The sequence below is a fragment of the Trachurus trachurus genome (assembly GCF_905171665.1).
Source record: "Trachurus trachurus genome assembly, chromosome: 19".
Classification (NCBI taxonomy): Eukaryota; Metazoa; Chordata; class Actinopteri; order Carangiformes; family Carangidae; genus Trachurus; species Trachurus trachurus.
The window spans coordinates 25,200,476-25,221,182 of record NC_139913.1 but is presented as its reverse complement, the minus strand read 5'-3'; the positions used below and the strand labels follow the sequence as shown (position 1 = coordinate 25,221,182).

Below are 20,707 nucleotides of genomic sequence, written 5' to 3'. Positions count from 1 at the left end.
CACAATCTGTCCCTTTGTAAACTGTTACACTTTGTGACATCATTCACACACAACTGTTAACTCATTGAGTGCCGCGCTCCTTTCCAAAGTTTTAGTCAAGTGTACCGGCAATTTAGACCATTTTTGTAGAGCCACAGTGTATTCTATATTATTGCCACCAACACATACTGTGGCTCATTTGAAAGGTGAAACTTTATGCTTCAAATGGCCACAAACCGTTTGTTTCTACGTGCCTCTGTTCCTGAGAAAAGTCAAGCTAAACATGGCTGGGTTTCACCAAAATCCCTGCTTTTTTTCTAGAAAAGGAGATAGAGCGTCTTTTATGAAAGGTGCTCTGTTTGTGCCTGTCGCTCTTCTGACACTCGCATTTCTGGATCAAAGGGCTCGTATAAGATAAATATATACAACAATTGCTCTATTCACAAAACCACCATCGGGGGGGGGGTTTAACACAAACGCACCGTGCTGTGTCACAGCCTCTCGCCGCGGAATGTGATGGTCTCTCGGCCACAGCAGGTCGGGAAGACCGGTCCCACCGGTGGTCGCGGTCCTTCTGTGGTACGGGTCGGTGATGCCGGTCTGCTTTGACCCAGAGACCATCAGATTTTACCGCGGGAGGACCTTGGGGAGGACACGGTGTTGCTCCAGATGAAGACCGGGCGGGACAGTCGGCTGAGAGCTTCCTGTTTCTGCTCTGAGCTGCTGCAGCCTCGCGGGTGAGAGCAGAGCAGCTGCTGCATCCACATGCAGAACTCCGTTTGCAAAAGCTGAGTTATGATAAAAACTTCCAGATCGTGAGCTGTAATGAGTTTTTGATCGTCATCTATTTCAGTTCTGCTCGTCATAGAGTCCCCAAATGTACACATCGTGTGTTAAAGTGTCTAGTTTCATAATTTAAAAAAAACGGCACTCAACGCATGGGAACGAAAAACGAGAAATTACGTGGTTGGCACTCAATGAGTTAATAGACAAAACAACAGCTGCCTCATGGGAAGCCAGTGGAGATCAAAGAGGAGTATGATTCACCCTAACGTACTGTAGCTGACCACATGAACAGGGGTCAGTGCTGGATGGCCTGATGTCCAGGTACAGTAGATGTGGTGTCTTTGTGTTAGCCTGTACATTCAATGTAAGTGAATCAGAAACTGCTGAGTCAGTATGTCTGTTGTCTCTTTCTGGCATTTTACCTAATGTAACATCCCCTTGTGACTGTAAACCAGCGGTCAACAGGTATTGAGATTCGGTGGTTGAGTATTTTGATGTCCCAGAAAAGCCTTTAGAGAGAAATCTCATAACACCTAGTTGGTGTTAGGAAACAATTCCCTTGTTCAAGTTTATTTTGCCTATGCTACTGAGTGCAGTTGATTTCCCTGTAACAGTGGGATGCTTTTGATTTTATTTTTCCTTGTATGATGGTTATGTTTTTTTTTTTCATGAATCACAGTTATATATTTTTAAGATTTTCACTGCCATGCAGCAGTCGCTCAAAAATTACAAACAAAACAACAATTATTTTCACAACAAGTCAATCAATCAATCAGTCATTTTCATATTTTTTTGATTTCCTGATTCCAGCTAATTATTGTACATCATCATATATCATAAATCCCAATCTGTCTGATTACTAAAGCAGAAGTAAGCAGAATATTTGTGTTAATATAAGTCTTAAATTGTTCTATCTTCCGACAGCAATCACTTCTATAGAGTGTTTGGTCTGAAACACGGGTCTGTCAGTCACTCTGCTCTGCTGTAAGCCGAGGAGAAAACGTTCCTTGTATCCTACAACCTTTATCCAATGAGGAGAGAGAACGGCATAAAGGGGCGGTCCTCTCTGTGTGTGCAAGACAAGGGGGCAGTTGCATAGACTGAGGACGATGTGCGTGAATGTGGTGACGTAGGGACGAGGGCGGGGACTGCTAACTCCATCAGCTAACAGGAAGTTAGCCAAAACCACCGGATCGCTTACTTCTGCTTTAAAGAAAACTGTTGACGCTTGCAGGCGTCAACCATTACTTTTGTTTGAAATTCAGGTAAATGTCAAATGAATGGTGCCCCAGATGGGTCAAGAACGCAATTACAAAAGCAGCAACATGAAATCAAATTTAAAGGGACAATGAGGAGTTTCTACATCGGCAGAACCAAAAATTCCACAAGAATAAAAAAGTCTCATATTAATGTGGATGAATCTACACTACCCACACTTGTTAATGGGCCCATTTTTGATAAATATATTGTTTTGTCTCTATTGTTATTTTGTTATTTTTATTAGGTGGAAATGCTGGGCGAGCCGACCAGCGTTTCTTTACTTTCGGTTTCGCGGACGCTGCCCGGCGAGTCATGAGAATAACACTGCCAAATCGCCGTTTATGGTCGGAACTACGACGGTATCTGATCGTCTTTGAACCTCTGACTTTCATTCTTGATGAATGAAAACATTCTTGGCAAGATGTCCGTCTTGCGCCGGTCCAAGAATTTCACCATGCACGCAGAGGCTCATGGGAAATGCAGTTTGAAAACACTTAGCTTTCCAAAACTCCTCGTTGTCCCTTTAAAACTGCCTACCCATTGACAATAAGACTGTGTATGAAAGTAGTAAGCCCTAAATGATATGAGTTATCACACAGTGAGCACCAGTAGATAAGTTTAACATTTTAAGAGTAGAGACAGAAAGGAAAGAAAATATTGAACAGAAATGAGTAGGAGTAAGAGACGGAGCAGACAGCAGTTGTCAGTCATTGCATAATTAATTTAGTGACTAATGAATTTAATGTTCAGCGAGCCTGTTGGATTGTTTGAGCGGCCTGTGTTGGCAAATACTGTATCAGGCTACTTACCCACAGAGGCATGCGAGGGCTGTCTGGTCTTCGTAGCCTCACAACACATCAGAGAAGGTGACAGCTGATTGGCTGCTCCACTTCCTACTGTATCTGCCTGTCTCACCATCTCACTGCAACAAACACTCTACAGATAAACAATTAGCTTGAGTTTGTGTGTACATGTTCAAAACCACCAAACCATTTATTTACATATTATTCTCAATTATGTTCTATACCTCTCCTGTGTGTGTGTGTGTGTGTGTGTGTGTGTGTGTGTGTGTGTGTGTGTGTGTGTGTGTGTGTGTGTGTGTGTGTGTGTGTGTGTGTGTGTGTGTGTGTGTGTGTGTGTGTGTGTGTGTGTGTGTGTGTGTGTGTGTGTACTATGGTATCTGTATCCTCAGATACCAGCAGTCTAATTAAAGAGCTGGCATGTCGGAAACCTGCACTGCCTCTTTGTTTAACATTGGACCTAATCTCTAGCTACAGAGTGGTATTGTGTGTGTGTGTGTGTGTGTGTGTGTGTGTGTGTGTGTGTGTGTGTGTGTGTGTGTGTGTGTGTGTGTGTGTGTGTGTGTGTGTGTGTGTGTGTGTGTGAGAGAGACAGAGAAAAAGCGCTTGTGTATCTTTCCAACACCGGGCCTTGCCATCGTGGACCTGTGGGCTATCAAAGGACTTTTAGGATGCACACGCCTGTATCCGTGGTAGTGATGAGGAGGACAAGGCTGTCCACCACCCAAGGTTCAACGTTTCCTGCTGGTGTTGTAGTAAAACTTTGAACCCTTAAATTTACCCTGATATATTTAACTAGATAAACCTCACTATTTTTCTTAAGGATTTTGACTCTTTCCTACAGTAAACTGCAATGAAGCAACGAAGCTCATGAGTGTGTGGTCACATTTTGTTGTCCGACACCTGAACACTCTTGTCTTCTTTCAAGTAGTGCATGGACGTCTGACCAAATGTTTGTTGGAGCTAAAGTGTGGCTCTTCATGTGGATAATGTTATATATCATATACGTTTTACTATGTGTATATGTGTGTGGTCTTATCTGTCATAAACAAGAGAGATTACAGATTATGGGTTGTGTTTGTGTTGTGGTGCTGCCGAGGCCAGAGCTGGGACACCGGGTCGGAGGCGCTGATCTTGCAAGGTTGATTTTCAGCCAAGAGACGCTGGAGGGAGGGCAGAGAGCTTCCTAAATATCTAGCAGTGTTTCCTCTTTAAAGGGACAACGAGGAGTTTTGGAAAAGCGAAGCGTTTTCACACTACATTTATGAGCCTCCACGCACCGTGAAATTCTTTGACCGGTGCAAGACAGACTCATGTTTTCATTCATCAAGAATTAAAGTCAGAGGTTGGAAGACGATCACATACCATTGTAGTTCCGACCATAAATGGCGATTCGGCGGTGTTATTCTCATGACTCGCCACGAAACCCAAAGTAAAAAACGCTGGTCGGCTCGCCCAGCATTTCCACCACCACTAATAATAACAAAATAACCATAGAGACAAAATGATATATTTATCTAAAATGGGCCCATTAACAAGTGGTAACGTAGATTCATCCACATTAAGGTGAGACTTTTTTATAACCAAATAGAAACTTCTCGTTGTCCCTTTAACCCAGATGAGACTTGTGGACCCTCAGGTGTCTCTTTACAACAGAGGGAGACCAGTGGTGCAGCATTAGGGTCCAAAAACTGGATTTCCTGCTGTAATAGTGGATCCACAATATACTCAGGAGGTAGAGTGGGTTGTCTTGTAATTAGAAGGTCTGTGATTGGATCCCCGGTTCGAGGTCATGTGAGGAAGTGTCCTTGAGCAAGGTACTGAATTGCACGTTGCACCTAAAGGCTGTGGGTGTCTCGTGGGTGTGATATATGAAGGTGTGAGTGAATGAGTGGCAACACTTTGTGGACACTAAGACTATATAAGTGCAAGTCCATTAACTATCCACACTCGGTCAATAGTTGGGGTGCTTGTGTGAGTGTGTGTGTATTATCTGGTCAATTGCAGTGAGGTGTCTATAAGATAGATGCCAGGTCAGTACAGGCATTAGTCAACTTTAGAAATAAGGTTTTAATTTAGTTCATCCTTGTGTTTTTTGCTAAATAGTCTTTGAATCATCTACAACCTGTTGTATAATAAGTTAGTGCTGACTATGTATTTAGTAGCTTGAATGACAAATGCAGAGTAAAAGTATCAAAATTCAAATTTTGAACAAAAAAATCTTTAAAATTTGTTTCTTTTTCATCATACACAACATTTGTTGCCTTATTCTGGGTCACAGTGTTGTCCGTGCTTCATTATTTTATGGTTTGTTGAACTTACAAAATAGTAGACATATCACGTCACTGCCTTTGCACAACTATATGTATATATGAGGTGTCGTTGTCCCATGTTCCCAGTACCAGCTGAGTCCAAGGGAAATGTAGAGACTAAATATATGCACCCTCTTAACAGCTCCCACTCACTTACCTAACAGAGTGAATCACTGCATTATATGAGTGGAACATTTGCAAATGACCTTGTCATAGAGATCTGACACACACTCATGCTGTGGGATTATGTATGCTAACACAGTTGTATCTCTATGGTACACATTTATACAGTGTGTACAGTGTGTGTATGAGTGTGTGTGTGAGTGTGGCCCACTGTGTGTTTGCTATTGTTAATGTGTTGAATGCACATGTGTGTGTGTGTGTGTGTGTGTGTGTGTGTGTGTGTGTGTGTGTGTGTGTGTGTGTGTGTGTGTGTGTGTGTGTGTGTGTGTGTGTGTGTGTGTGTGTGTCTGCATGTGTGCAACTATACCTCACTGAGATTTCAAGGTGAGTCATGCTTCTCTTTGAGCTTTCCAAGTAGAGATCTTCATCATCCTCATTTAACACCGCTCAGAGGAACATCCACAACAACTAAGAGCTGCTTTTATTTCACCACAGTCTAACAAGGTGCACTTAACTTGAAAGGGGCATAAAAGTTTGTTATTAACCAACTTCTAAAGTTAAGTAATGTGTATTGTCCTCATCAAGAGGACACTATTATCACTGTACACTGATGTCAGAGCTACAGCTTAGGATCAGTTCATTTCTCATTTATTCAGTCATTTATTATTTTATCTCAATTGATTATTTTGTCCGTAAAAGTGTGTAAGTCATTTTCTCCAAAGTGTTTGTTCTGTCCAACTAACAGTGAAGTGATTAATCAGTTGTTGATTATCATAAAATGATGGATATAATACAGTAGGCCTATAGGTAGGCCCATTTCATTTTCTACGTATCTACTTATTATTCCTACAGTTCTAACATGCAATGTTCTACCAGACCAAAACTAGTAGTGCCTGTGTCAGATTGTGTATTTTCTTTTTGTTTGCCATCCCACGAGTTTATCATTAATGCTTTTTGGGGGTGTTTGCTCAGCTTCTTCCTTTTTTGGGGATTTATTTTTTATTTTTTCACCTCTACTGGCTGATTGCCTGTTGTTCACCCCCGCTGTGATTCAGGATAAACTAAACCTCTTTTAAGCCCCTGTCTCTCACAGCCTTTGGTCAAGGTTAACGGAAGGATGAGGTACGGGTTAGATATTAAAAAAGCGTCCAAGCATGAGACCAACATTAGTAACATTTTAATGTTTTCCTACAAAGGTAATTGGGAAAGCAAATTAGTAGAATATAAATGTAGTTTCTAGGGGACAGCATTGTCTCTTCAGTCTGGATTTGAGTCCACATTACACTTTGTAGTTGACAGCATGTAACAGCATCACCAGAAAATCATCACCACCCAGAGCAACAACAGCAACTATAATCATAGCAATTTTTTTTGCTGGAATTGGTTTTCAGATAAAAAAAATATGAACAAATGTGAAGATTTCACCTTGTATCGGATTATTATTCCATAATCTAGCTCATCATCATTACAGATTAGATTAGAAATCAATACATTCACTCACTTTTATCTTTCTGCAGACCGTGTGTGTTGCACAGTTCCACACCCACAACTCTGTAAAATGTGGCATTTCGTCCATTTCTTTCTCTTTCACCGCATAAATTGCAGCATAATTGAGCTGCAATTTGTGTGGAAAAGGTTCAAATTCGTCTTCACATGGGATGTGCGGGGTTGCCTAGCGACACAGCTGTAATTAACTTGAAGATTCAAAAGAACTGTATACTGTAGGTGCTGCCTTTTTGTGTGTGGGGCATTTAGAGTTTGTAGCCGTGATCAGATTTTTTTTTTCTTTTCTTTTTTTTTTACACGTAAGACACACACTTGGTAAATATATCCCACTACAAACAGAAAGATTATTACTCATATTCCTTCTCTGTCCAGTTTTTTCATGTCGGGCCAAACGCGTAATCTGCTGTCGTCTGCTGTCGACGTAATGGAACAGTGATGACAGGTGTGGCAGCGAGGGAACTCATCTTGGCCTCGGCCTCTGGACCAAAGCCATTTTTGAAAGAGCATAAGAGTATGGCCAAAACATCCCATTAACAGCTGCCTTTTGTAGAGTTGTTGTAGGCAAGGCCCACCTCTTTAACACATCTGGATTAGACCCGTTCATTCAGAGGAGTTTCCTAGATCACGCAGACGGAGCTGTGAAATATCACAGGTTCAGATGAATTTATAGCCTTGAAGGGAGTGGAAGTGCCGGTCTAAACACAGGGTCGGGTTCTCTGAAATACTGTATATTCTTAGTCTGCCTTGAAGTTGAGTATGATTAATAATAATTCAACAGACTTTGATTGTATAGAGACAGATGGCAGAGTGTACAGTTAGAGAACAAAAAACATTGCATAGCCTCATAGCCTTTATAGTGTAATAGATATACTGTTGCTGTGGGAATTAAGTGCAGCTAAATATAGAGAAGTGCGATGGTGTACTGTGTCCCCTTGAGAAATTATAGGACAATGATCTACATGCTGACAAGTCATTTTATCATGTAATTAATGTTATTTAAAAACAGAAGGAGATGTTTTTCCGAACACAAGTCAAAACAACGACTGTGAGTAACTCTTTTGGACTTCACCGTGCCAAAACTCTTCCAGCAGAAATCCCTCATTTGTCAAAGCTCAGTGATAAACAAATTTGCCCCCAGCGTGAAACAACAGCACATCAAGGCAGGCAAGCACATCATACAGATGGGCAAAGCAGCTTGGGGGGGAAACGGGCTGAACAGGTTGCAAGTTTTATTGCTGCCTGTCAGCTCAGTATCGTATCCACTTGGCTGGACCGGATTGAGCTGCTGCTGCTGCTGCTGCTGCTAGCTGTTAGCCTCTGCCAGCTTCGCATTAAGATGACCTTCATGGAGGCTTTGATAAAGACGTAGCACTAAAGCCAGCATAAGTAGTTTCAAATTAGACTGGTAGTGTCGTTTAAATCACATTTTAAGCAGTGATTTTAACTTTCTGTTTCCCTTTCAGACTGAAATTCACACAAGGAGAATCCCTAAATCGTTGTCCTGATGGTCACCCAGTGTTGGGGGGAGCAAAGCTCAGTTTGGCAGTTGCTTCGAGGCCAGTGGACGGGTTCTCAGTTACCGCCTCTCCTCCAAATATGGAAAGTACACGCCCACCAAAATCCAACATGGCGCTGTTCAGGCCGCCATATTTGAGTCACAAAAACGACTCCCCAAAACCAATGGGTGACGTCACGGATGCTACGGCCATGTTATGGTAATGACAACGATTGGGGTCAAAAATGACCGGTATAGGGCCGGTGCGTGGCGCAGTGGTTAGAGCGGCCGCCCCATATAGAGGCTACAGTCCTCAACGCAGGCGTCCCCGGTTCGAATCCTGCGTCGGGCAGACCTTTCCTGCATGTCATTCCCCCTCTCTCTGCCTCCCCCTTTCCTGTCTATCTATACTGTGTGCTATCAAATAAAGGCAAAAACACCAAAAAAAAAATGACTGGGATTCTCCTTTAACTCCACCAACCATCGAGAGTCTGGGAGGTGTCGGCATTAGATTTATTCCAGGCTCAGACTTGAGGTTGTCCTTTAAATCTACCACAAAAAAAGTTTATCACCAGGGCCGTAAAATGAATGATCGGCCCTTTTATGTGGACACCCATGTGGAGAACATTAGGTACAAGTGAGTCTCCTGATAGAGTAGTTTATGAAGTTGACAGGTGATTTCCATGCAGCTATGTTCGCCCATAAAGAAAAGATGTTGACCACAGAAAGTTATGGGAGTGGTAAACAAAGACATGAGACGTACAGGCAGGTGAACTATTTGGTTTTTTATATCTACTGTCTTGATAGATCGGGTGATGACAAGAACCATTAGCTGGAATCCTTTTTACAGGACGCAGCGTGGCAGCAATAACACAGTGATAGGACTAAAAATGTTTACTATGGCTAACTGTATCCGGTCAGGGCAAACTCACTTCTCCAGATTTGTTTACGATTTTGAGCTTTACAGTACAAGGGGCATCCTGTCAGAGGGAGTAACATAATGCAGCCTTTATGACTTGTGCTTTATATTATTGGCTCTGAAGTAGTTTTCCTGATCCTCCACCAACAGCCAGACGGGCTGATGAGTGCTGGTATTTAAAGAGCAGCTGGGGCCAGATAGTTTCACTACCAAGAGGACAGCACGCCCGATACAGCACAGATAAAGGTGCTGGGTTTGATGCTTGAACTCCCCTCAGAGCTCTCTGTATCATGTTGAACAAACAAGAATTTTTCCATGATACATAAAGATCTAGACAGAGCTCATGTCTCTTGTATGGATAATACTCATTCTGCTGTACTTTACATCATCAAAATTTGACCATGATGCCCTTCAGATTGTGTACAAACCATTAGGATTTGGACTGATATGTAGATTTTTGTGCTGGTGGTGTTTGGAGACTTTGCTGATTAGCTCATTACCACACTCCAGTAGGTCTTGTTTTCTTCATGTTTATTTTTTCCAACATGTGCTTTGTTATGTGTGTGTTTGGTTTTCTTCATTCAGTCTTCTTACATGTTGAATTTCAGTGTTTCAAATAAATAATAATTTAGTTCGGTCCAGTTGTGCTCTTGAATTCTTTCTTTTGTTCTTTAACAGAGCTATTTGTAAGCTACAGCATTAGCATTCAGAATTGTTTACTTACCAGTCAAGGGGAAACACTGTGAATTCAACATCAGACTTTACTTTAACTCCTTTACTCACCAAAAACTCATAATGATAACTTGTCTATCACATCTTTTATTCAACCAAAGTTAGCATGAAAACCAGCTAACTGTCGACCCATGACTCACTACCATCCTTCCAGAGAAACAAATCTAGCACTATTTAAATTCTTACCAAGTACAATGTTACAGCTTCTTTTATTGTTTCATTTCGACACCAAAAAAGTTAACAATTGAAAATTCACACCTGCACCCTGCAAGGTGTCAAGGCCTGTGTAAGAAAAATTGTTGGCATGATACATCTCAGTAATAGCTGGAGGATCTAAGCTACAGCAAATTTTGCTTTATATATTTTAAGTTTCATCACTGAAATGATGCAAAAAGTTGTATGTTACTCACAATTAGATAAATGATGCTGTGTAATCTTGATAGCGATATATTGTGATGGGTACTGCAGGTATCACTCAGTCTTGTGCTGGTTCTGGTTAATGTTATAATGTAATAATATAGTTAGTTTATATAATAGTTTTTTCCTCTTCAATGATTTGGTCAATGTTAGAGAAAGTATAACTGCAGGTTTTGGTTGGATAAACTGGAACAATGACAAGGTCAACTTTTACATTACCCATGTGATTATTGAAGACAAAAAGCAACTCTGTCCTGTTTGTTTCTTGTAGATCGTTAAGTAAGTGTTAATACTTTGCTTTACCCTGTAGAGCTGCTGAGCATTAAAAATTAAAATACTCCAATGAAAACAAATGATGCTGCTTTGATGGGGTTTCACTCTCGACTCATAACTCAGCAGACCCTCAGCTGCAGGTGCCACAGCTTAATCTGTGCAGCACCGGTCACTTTAACCATTTGGTCTGTAGTGGAGGACTGGGCTGCTCCCAGCTGCCCGTTCAGGTGCCAAACAGCCAGGGCAGCCCTGGCTGTGGTACAGAGCGTCAGCAAAAACCAGCAGCTGCTGGCTGCCGGCAACCTGTTAAAAGTTGTTTAGTAATGGGGCTGTCAGGTGCCAACTCCAGCTGGCTACATGAAGACGAGTAAGTGGAGCAGCTTGAGTGTTCCTCGTGTGAAGGAAGAGGGTTTACACACCAGTGGCATCAATGTACAGTATTAGACATTAGCCAGCATGAACATCTGAACTGAGTTTGATTTGGCCTGAAAACAGGGCCACGATCCAGAGGGCTTTTTATTTTGTGATGGTCATTTGCAAACACATGTTTTTTTGAAAAGCTATTCTGACCTCTCTGCCAAAAGGAAATGATAACATATAGTCCAGGCAAAATAGCGTTTTCCGACAGACTAATTTTAACAGAATGTTTTTCACCATACATCATTTCTTTGAGGTGTCCAGAACAACATACTAAAAGTCCTAAGAAATCCTAGTTGGGGAAATATGTTTAATACTCATCAATCCAAGATTGATTTATATTTGTCTATGGTGCCAATAAGGCCAGACAACCATACACCCCAATGGGGCTATTTTTTTTCCTTTACTGCTATCACAATGAAACTTTACACAATGAAAGTATTCATGAAATGTAACATTTTTTGTATTACAAGTTTCTTTGAAAATAAATTTGAATATGCAAATGAGCCATACACTAATCAAATATGCCCCAAATACACCCGAATAGACTTTTTTTTCTCCCCTTTACTCCTATCACAATGAAACTTTACAGAATGAAAGTATACATGAAAAGTAAATTTTTTTGTATTACAAGTTTCTTTAAAATAAACTAACATTCATGTCCATTCAGTAAGTTAACCTATGCATACAATCTGAAGTCACTTGCCACACTAGTTACCACAAAAAGACTTATACTGACCTTAAGAATTGATTGCACAGTCTTGTCTCCAGTTGCTTTCTAAATCCACTTTTTATTAGCAAACAAGCCTTACCTAATGACTTTCCCCCCAATTTGCAGAGAACATCAGAAGAAAGTCAGAATACTGTACATTAAAGTCGTTTCAATGACTGTGTGTGATGTTATGTTAAAGGTGTACAGAAAAGAAAACTGAATTTGAGCCCACTCTGGATCATAAAATTAATGTAATAACTCATATTTCAGACGATGTAGGCCAAACTTTGTGCAAAATTCTATTTTTGAGTAAATCCGGGATGAAAGTGTGTTTTTTTTTTTTTTCGCATTGGATAATGCAGGCGCACGGATTATACGTCAGCTTGTACACGATTCATCAGCCACTGATATTGGATCCGTAATCGGTCATTCAAACGTCTGAGACACACACACACACACGGAGCTCGGTCTCGCCCCAAGCTTTGAATATCCCGCCCGCTCGATAACGACCAATCAAATTTGTTTTCCTTACTCGGGTAAACTCGTGTTGCAGCTCGTGACAACTCGGCGCAACAAACAGGACAAACGGCCTTTTCTGTACACCTTTAAATATGCTGTTATGTTCAACATATATGAGCGGGACTAATGCTGCGTTCACATGGTAGACGCCAGGCGGTAAACGGCAAATGCTGCTGGACGGAACGGTAAAAACAAACAAACTGTCGGACGGCACGGCACAACGGCAAGACGCGTCACCATGTTGCTATGGCAACGTCAACATACTCGTACTCACACGTCATGTTCGGTTGAGGACGGCAAAAGTTAAAATATTTGAACTCGGGACGGCATTGCCGTACAGTATGCCGTTGCCGTCCACGGTATTTTTTGCCGTGCTCCCCCAAGTTTTACCGTCGTTCTTCATCCACTAACATGGAGTCCGGCATGCCGTCTGCTGTTTACCGGACTCCATGTGAAGGCAGCATAAGAACTTAGTTATTTGGCCCCTGGTTTTGCTGCTTGCGGCTTTATGGCTTCTTGACCATAACTCAATTAATGTTGAGCTCATTTGCATATTCAAATTAATTTTCCAAGAAACTTGTAATACAAAAAATGTTACTTTTCATGTATACTTCCATTATGTGAAGTTTCATTGTGGTAGGAGTAAAGGGGGGAAAACAAGCCTATTCTGGTGTATTTTGGGCATATTCCATTAGTGTATTGCTTATTTGCATATTCAAATTCATTTTAAAAGAAACTTGTAATACAAAAAAAATTACTTTTCATGTATAATTTCATTGTGTAAAGTTTCATTGTGGTAGGAGTAAAGGAAAAAAAAATAGCCCCATTGGGGTGTATGGCTGTCTGGCCTTATTGGCACCATAGACTTTATATATCCTACAGTAAATCAATGAGAATTAAACATATTTCCCCAACTAGGATTTCTTAGGACTTTTAGTATGTTGTTCTGGACACCTCAAAGAAATGATGTATGGTGAAAAACCTTCTGTTTCTGCAATTAGTTCTATGTTTTGGTCCAAAATGATCTAGATTGCCTGGACTAATAAGGCAATAGACATCATGGGATATGACATTTGCCTATTTCATAATAGAAGGTAAAGTATCAGCTACTAATAGCACATAGTATTTACTTATTTACTTTACTTAAATCCTTTACTTAAACAGGATGTCTAATTGAGATCAGGGTCTAGTTGTCAAGAGAGACCTGTGTACAAAATAAATATATACAGTGACACAGAGAAGTCAAACTGACTTTGGAGGTGAGAGTAAAACTCCAACAGAACTGAGACACATGTTGTACCTCAGACAGTCGGAGCAGCATGCAGCATGTTTCTGTTGCAGCTCTGCAGCTTGTTGGAAATAACAAACACTGTCTCCTGATATTTTAAAAAGTGATGTGTGCACCTGCATTCATTGGAGATATGGAAGTAAACAAATCAGAAAAAATAAATTGATAATGGACCAGTGTAGTTATGTTATAGTACATTAATCTACGAACAGATTTCAGTTATCATGACAGAATCTTATATTTTGAATTATATCATCTGAATCTGAAGGGGTCGATTTGAGCAACATTCATTTTTTGGGGGCTTTTTATATTAGACTGGAATCTGATATGGATTTGAATATTGGGATTTTCTCTGTATTTTGTCAAACATAAATGTATTTAGTGCTCTTTGTTATAGTACTGTGTGCATTCAGTGGCACTTCAATGTCAACCCACTTAATGATGATGATTGAGATTTTAAAACAAGGTATGCTCATAAAAATTCAAATTTTTAAGGCAATTCTTTTCTATACGTTTCCTGTCATTAAATGGTGAGTTAATAATTGATTAACTAATCAGAAGTTCAGCAGTGGCAGCTGATTGGTTGGTGTCTGGCCCTTGAAACACATTGGTGAATTATTATATTAGTGTGGTTACTGCCACTGAGAGAAACTATGGGAAAAGATAAAATGTATATATTCTAACTGTTAAATATATTATTGTTTTGTGATATAGTTTTCCTCTGGGGAGTGTGTTGATTATTTTTGAACTCTGTTTCCAACATACTGTATATAGGTTATATTAATATGCTACTGAATTATTTTCTCAATTATGTTGTGATAGCAAATGTAATTGTTTCCTATAGTTTATGTTCAGAGGCAGTGGCAGTCTGACAGTGGCGGTGGTTTCAGATAAATGTTTTTGCCTCATGGTTTAAGTCACTGTCTTTTTTTTTTCCTTTCCCTTTTCCTCTCGTTACTACGAAGAGAGATGAGACATTTTGTCCCATTATTTTCTCAGAAAGCAAATCATGTACTGTTAATTGTTGAATATTTTCAATATCAACATTTTGTGACTTGAGATATATTTATATTGATCAACATTTTCCCAGTACGTGACTGGAATGTGAACTCTATTCGACGTGTTTTTTGTTTGATTTGTTGTGAACTGTTCTGTGTCAAACTCAAATGTTTATGCATATGTCATGTAAATGTTATTCAATATTTTGATGTGTATAGTATTCATAAGCCATGATTTACAAGCTTTCTGAAATGTCCATTTTTTTTCTAATTTCTGTCACTTTGTGTGTGTCTTAGGTGTGGTTGTGTTTTGTTGTGTTGTGGTCCAGGTTTGGGTGAACACCTGGTTGTGCTGAAACCCTCCTTACTCCTCCAACCTGCTCCACCAGCAGTAACTGATCCCCTGCCAGACTTACATTCAAATAATTGTGGTGATGGGCTGCAGCTTTGAAGTCCATGTGCCTGGTCGGAGGCTGATGAATTCCAGTGAACACATTTCCATTCCACTTTCATCTTTACACCGCTCAAATTGAATTTTTAGAACGGCAAAGATTTTACAAATGATTATGTCTGTTTGGCAGTGGCGGCGGCGGCGGCGGCGCCGCCAGTGGTGGGGTGGATACCTTCAGCTAGGCAGAGGATAAAACGTCCAACACAATGAGGACTTAATTGATGCCATTATCATATGAACAGCACCAAAACAAAGAATTCAGTTCGACTTTAGGTGACATTTCCATCGCCATTGCCACAGCTTGATTTATGCTGTCGTTCTGCCATAACTGCTCAGCCATTACAGATATTATGGCTGCGAGCTCTCACAAAGAAACATGTCGCTTTGTTTTCCTCCCGGGAACCAGCTTTTGTTATCTGATAAATAGAGAGACACTGGAACATGATGCTTATCTACAGACTGTCGTAATGCTGTGATGTGTGTCAGCGATAAGGCCGTTCATTTCAGCTAATGGATGTCTAATTCAAGCCCTTTAATGGGATGTCAAAGATTTCTGACACATGCATTTGGTCATATTGAAAATTCTACATGCTGATAGTGAACGCTCTGGTCAAAGGATGTGGATGAATCCAAGTGATAACTGTTCTTTTTGTCTGACTCTCAGCCTCTGCAATGGTAGAGAATGTAAAAATGCAGTTCGAATCACACCAAAGAAAAAGACCCAATACTTCTCCGAATGGAGTTGATGCTGCTCTGTTGCCCCCCTGTGGAGGCTTCAGCAACCTACATACCACACATTTCATGAAATGTCAATATCCACATGAATTTTCAACACTTTTGATTACATAACCTTTGCCTAATCAGGTAATCTGTAATTAATCTTTTCATTAATGAGCTTTTTTTTTTTTGGTCTTTTTTTTTAACCTTCATCCAGATATGAAACGTCCCAAGAGCCCCAGCTGGCTGGACAGCAGCCCTGCCCGCAAGAATCAGGAGGGGCAGGAGGAGGAAGAAGAGGAAGAAGAGGAGGATGAAGAGGAAAAGAAGGTGGGAGCGGGGCACAGGGCCAAACGGGAGCGACGTCAGAGCAACAGCAGCAGCAGCGGCAGCGCTACAATGTGCCAAGTGTGCAACATACAGCTCAACTCCAGCGCCCAGGCCCAGATCCACTACCGGGGGAAGACGCACCAGAGGAGGCTGCGCAGACTCGCCAAGGCCGTCAGCACAGGTAGGGACACACTCATCTTTATTTAGTTCAATTTCCTGAATTCAACTTGAGACTTGAACACAAAACAACACAACACAAGATGAGCAGGGCAAAGACACAGCGCTGCCTCCTAAAAGTTTTCTGTTGGTAAGTAAAGCTGTTGATAAGAAAGGTGCAGACAAGAGAACAAATTAAACTTACAAAAAGAATCGCTCTGCAGTGAGTAAAAGAGTTGTGTTTATTCAGCTGTGCAGCAGTTAGTTGTTATTAGGGCCACGGGCCATCGCACCGGGCACTGGTCCCTACAGCTATGAAATAGCTGCAGGGACCAGTGCGGTTTGATCGGGATCGGTGTGCTATTACTTTTCTCAACAGTTTATGAATTTTTCGTGATGTAAGTCGCGAAAAACTGCGCAAAATTTTGCATTGAAGTCAATGGGACGGGTGAAAAAAAAAGAGAGCGAAAAAGACCAATCATTGGAGTTTAACAAACGTCTACTGCTCAGGCATACTTTCACCAAGAGACTTCATTTAAACTTTAAACAGTAGACACAAGTCTTGTGTATTGTCATATTACTCCACGTTTTGATAGGTCATACAGTTTTTGATCTGATCTATGACCATGATCATTTTTGGAGAAATTATGAGATTATAATGGTTGTGTATTGCACGGAATGTTCGTGTCAGAGCGCGTGACATCATCGGTCTCTTTCCACACTCGGCCCGGCCAGAATTTGTAAGACAAACTTGTTCTGTCTCTCATCATGTGCTCAAAATATCAGAGAGACTTACATAATTTACAGAATAAGCCTCTGAGTGCGGCCACGTCTGTCTCTGCTCCTCATTGACTCCAATACAAATATTTTCTGAGAGAAGCAGAACGGACCGATGTTTTAAAACTGCCAGCGTCTCCAAAATATTTACTGTAGAAACACCAAATCGTACCACATTTTTCAGGAAGTCCTTAGAGCAAAGTGATCTGTGTTTTGTTCTGATAGGAGTTACCGTTTTGTCACAGTAAGCCTAAATGTGAGACCGGTGCAGAGGCATAAAATCGCTCTTTTTCTCCACGTTTCTGTCTGTCTCAGCCTGGGGGGGCCCCTATCGCCGTGGTAACCACCTCGAGTTGCCGTGGTAATGTCTGATTCTCAGGCCAGAGCTCGTTAACTTCATAAACAATCCACCTGGCGCTCGTTTAAATGTTTATAAACACAGACACAGCTAATCAGACTGACACAGGATGCAGCTCATAGTCACACACACACACACACACACACACACACACACACACACACACACACACACACACACACACACACACACACACACACACACACACACACACACAGTTAACCTAATGTGGTTACAGCTCGTCCATATCAGTGCTTATACAGATGTTACTGGTTCAAAATTGCGGGGGTTTTCCTGCACTGCAGGATCGCGTGATCGCGTGACTTTTCACCACAACTGTTTTCCTCTAGGTGGCAGCACCGTACTAAATACTGCTCAGACGTTTTGGGGACAATGCTGACAGCCTGATAGCCGCGATTAGGAGTGGCGCTGTTCATGATACAGAATACAAGAGGATGAAAGGAGAACTAGCTGCAGACAGTAAATAATATAGTAGCCTAGTTTTTCAATGACAAAATGTAACGACGGCAGCTACAGTAGACTATAGCCCACGTCTCACTCTCTTTTTTCGGTCATCTGTCTCGTCATCTCCAAAATGTGTTTTTAAAATGAGCCAACTACAGTACTGTGCAGTAGTGCCGCAGATTTCTCACTCCGCACCTTGTTTGAGAGTGCAGCTGGATGATTTCTTGTGAATGAACGGGTCTGTGTCACTTTGGGGCTGGGCGATAAAACATAGGATAAATAACTTTCCCTCGATAGAAGACGCGGCCGATACAAAGTGACACCGTCAGCCATGCAGCCGGCCTGGACTTTTTTTTTTTTTTTTCTTCTTTTTTTTATAGGACTTTACTGGACTTTTTATTTTTAATTATGAAGGATCATCTGCGCAAGGCAAAGATGATAGCATCAACAAAACACGGCGTAACACACGCGGCTGTATGGGACAGGCTTTTATTTAATTCAGAACAAACCGCTTAGCAAAAATGGAAAATATAGTCTATAATAATTAATTGATCTGTTGTTTGGCCACTGTTTGAAAATAACCCGAATTATGAGCAAATAATCTGATCCAGAACAGCAGTCATAATCAGACTTCTTCTAAATAAACCTAAACATTAAATAACTGGGTCAGGTCGGACCATGGGGTTATTTTTTTTTTTAGCCTATGTGCAAAGTACCACATTAACATCTCTATTCATATAACGCCCATCGAAACAGCTGATTTACATGTCGGCCGTTAAGGCAAGGCAAGGCAAGGCAATTTTATTTGTATAGCCCGTTTTTACAAACAGTTTGTCTCAAAGGGCTTTACATGGCATCGTAACAACATCCTCTGTCCTTAGACCCTCACATCGACTGAGGAAAAACTCCATGGAAACCCTTTTAACAGGGAAAAACATGAGAAACCTCAGGGTGAGCAACAGAGGAGGGATCCCTCACCCAGGACGGACAGACGTGCAATAGATGTTGTTACAGACAAGAAAACAGTTTACAGTTTGTCACAGAATGTGCGGAATATGGAAATGTTAACACATGGCGATTGGCCATTCACGCGGCTTTGTTCTTGGTTTCGGCCAATCAGCTTATAAGCACATGGCTAATTATCAGCTTTCAACCAATCGCACTGTTTTAATGTGTGTGTGTGAAAGTTATTTTCTTTAGTTCATTTTCGTTTCTTTTGGATTTTTTTTTACAACAATGTATCAATATAATATTGTTTTCGTTTCATTTCGTTATAAAAATCAATCCCTTTTCTTTGAAACAATGAGATTGAGCAGCTAAAACTCAATAAACTCAACCATGGCTTGTCTTATTGTTAATCTGAACGCACATGTATAAAGGGCAGAGTCAAGGCAGCAGATAAATCACAAAACATCAACGCCATGGTTGAGTTTATTGAGTTTTAGCTGCTCAATCTCATTGTTTCAAAGAAAAGGGATTGATTTTTATAACGAAATGAAACGAAAACAATATTATATTGATACATTGTTGTAAAAAAAAATCCAAAAGAAACGAAAATGAAAAACGGGCTATACAAATAAAATTGCCTTGCCTTGCCTTGCCTTAACGGCCGACATGTAAATCAGCTGTTTCGATGGGCGTTATATGAATAGAGATGTTAATGTGGTACTTTGCACATAGGCTAAAAAAAAAAATAACCCCATGGTCCGACCTGACCCAGTTATTTAATGTTTAGGTTTATTTAGAAGAAGTCTGATTATGACTGCTGTTCTGGATCAGATTATTTGCTCATAATTCGGGTTATTTTCAAACAGTGGCCAAACAACAGATCAATTAATTATTATAGACTATATTTTCCATTTTTGCTAAGCGGTTTGTTCTGAATTAAATAAAAGCCTGTCCCATACAGCCGCGTGTGTTACGCCGTGTTTTGTTGATGCTATCATCTTTGCCTTGCGCAGATGATCCTTCATAATTAAAAATAAAAAGTCCAGGCCGGCTGCATGGCTGACGGTGTCACTTTGTATCGGCCGCGTCTTCTATCGAGGGAAAGTTATTTATCCTATGTTTTATCGCCCAGCCCCAAAGTGACACAGACCCGTTCATTCACAAGAAATCATCCAGCTGCACTCTCAAACAAGGTGCGGAGTGAGAAATCTGCGGCACTACTGCACAGTACTGTAGTTGGCTCATTTTAAAAACACATTTTGGAGATGACGAGACAGATGACCGAAAAAAGAGAGTGAGACGTGGGCTATAGTCTACTGTAGCTGCCGTCGTTACATTTTGTCATTGAAAAACTAGGCTACTATATTATTTACTGTCTGCAGCTAGTTCTCCTTTCATCCTCTTGTATTCTGTATCATGAACAGCGCCACTCCTAATCGCGGCGATATGTGATACATAATCATCAAGTCATAAAGCAAGACAGGCTTTATCATATTATAATAGTTTCTGTGATTTAGGCAGTGTATACAGTAGTTAGTTCTAGTTTAATAGCCTAGAGTTTAAGCTGTGGATTACTGCACAGATCACTGAGTCATCCGCCTGTCGTCCTCCGTTCTCACAGATGCCACCTGGCGGTTGTTTTGGCACATTGAGGCTTTTCATTAAAACCTCTTGTCTCGCCAAAGAAAAAAAATGCCTGAGTCTTGTAGCGTCTCGCGTGGACCACGCGTGAAGTCCGCAAATTTGAACCAGTAACATCTGTAGAAAGATGATCATGTGTCTGTCTGATCAGCTCTGTCTTGACCTTAAGATCGTGGGTTTGATTCCCATGTTGACAGAGATGGCAAAACCGGCAGTAGCTCCGTGGCCCATTCAAAATTTCCCCAGAGGAAATTTTCTAGTTGTGATTACTCTTGATGTAAACAAACCTACGACAGTATATGTACTTTTGGTGAGCTTCAGCAGACTC

The 20,707-nt window shown here is 40.9% G+C and overlaps 1 protein-coding gene across 1 annotated transcript in view; it reads left to right on the top strand.

The window, feature by feature from the left end:
- Positions 1-15,923: 15,923 nt before the first annotated feature.
- The window catches only part of LOC311002364 (zinc finger protein 385B-like), a gene marked incomplete at both ends in the record, with an annotated part of 57,106 nt that continues 52,322 nt past the window's right edge, over positions 15,924-20,707 (top strand). Inside the window, one exon of the mRNA XM_083993716.1 lies at positions 15,924-16,215. Coding sequence (XP_083849842.1) covers positions 15,924-16,215 — 292 coding nt within the window. The remainder of the gene's footprint in view (positions 16,216-20,707) is intronic.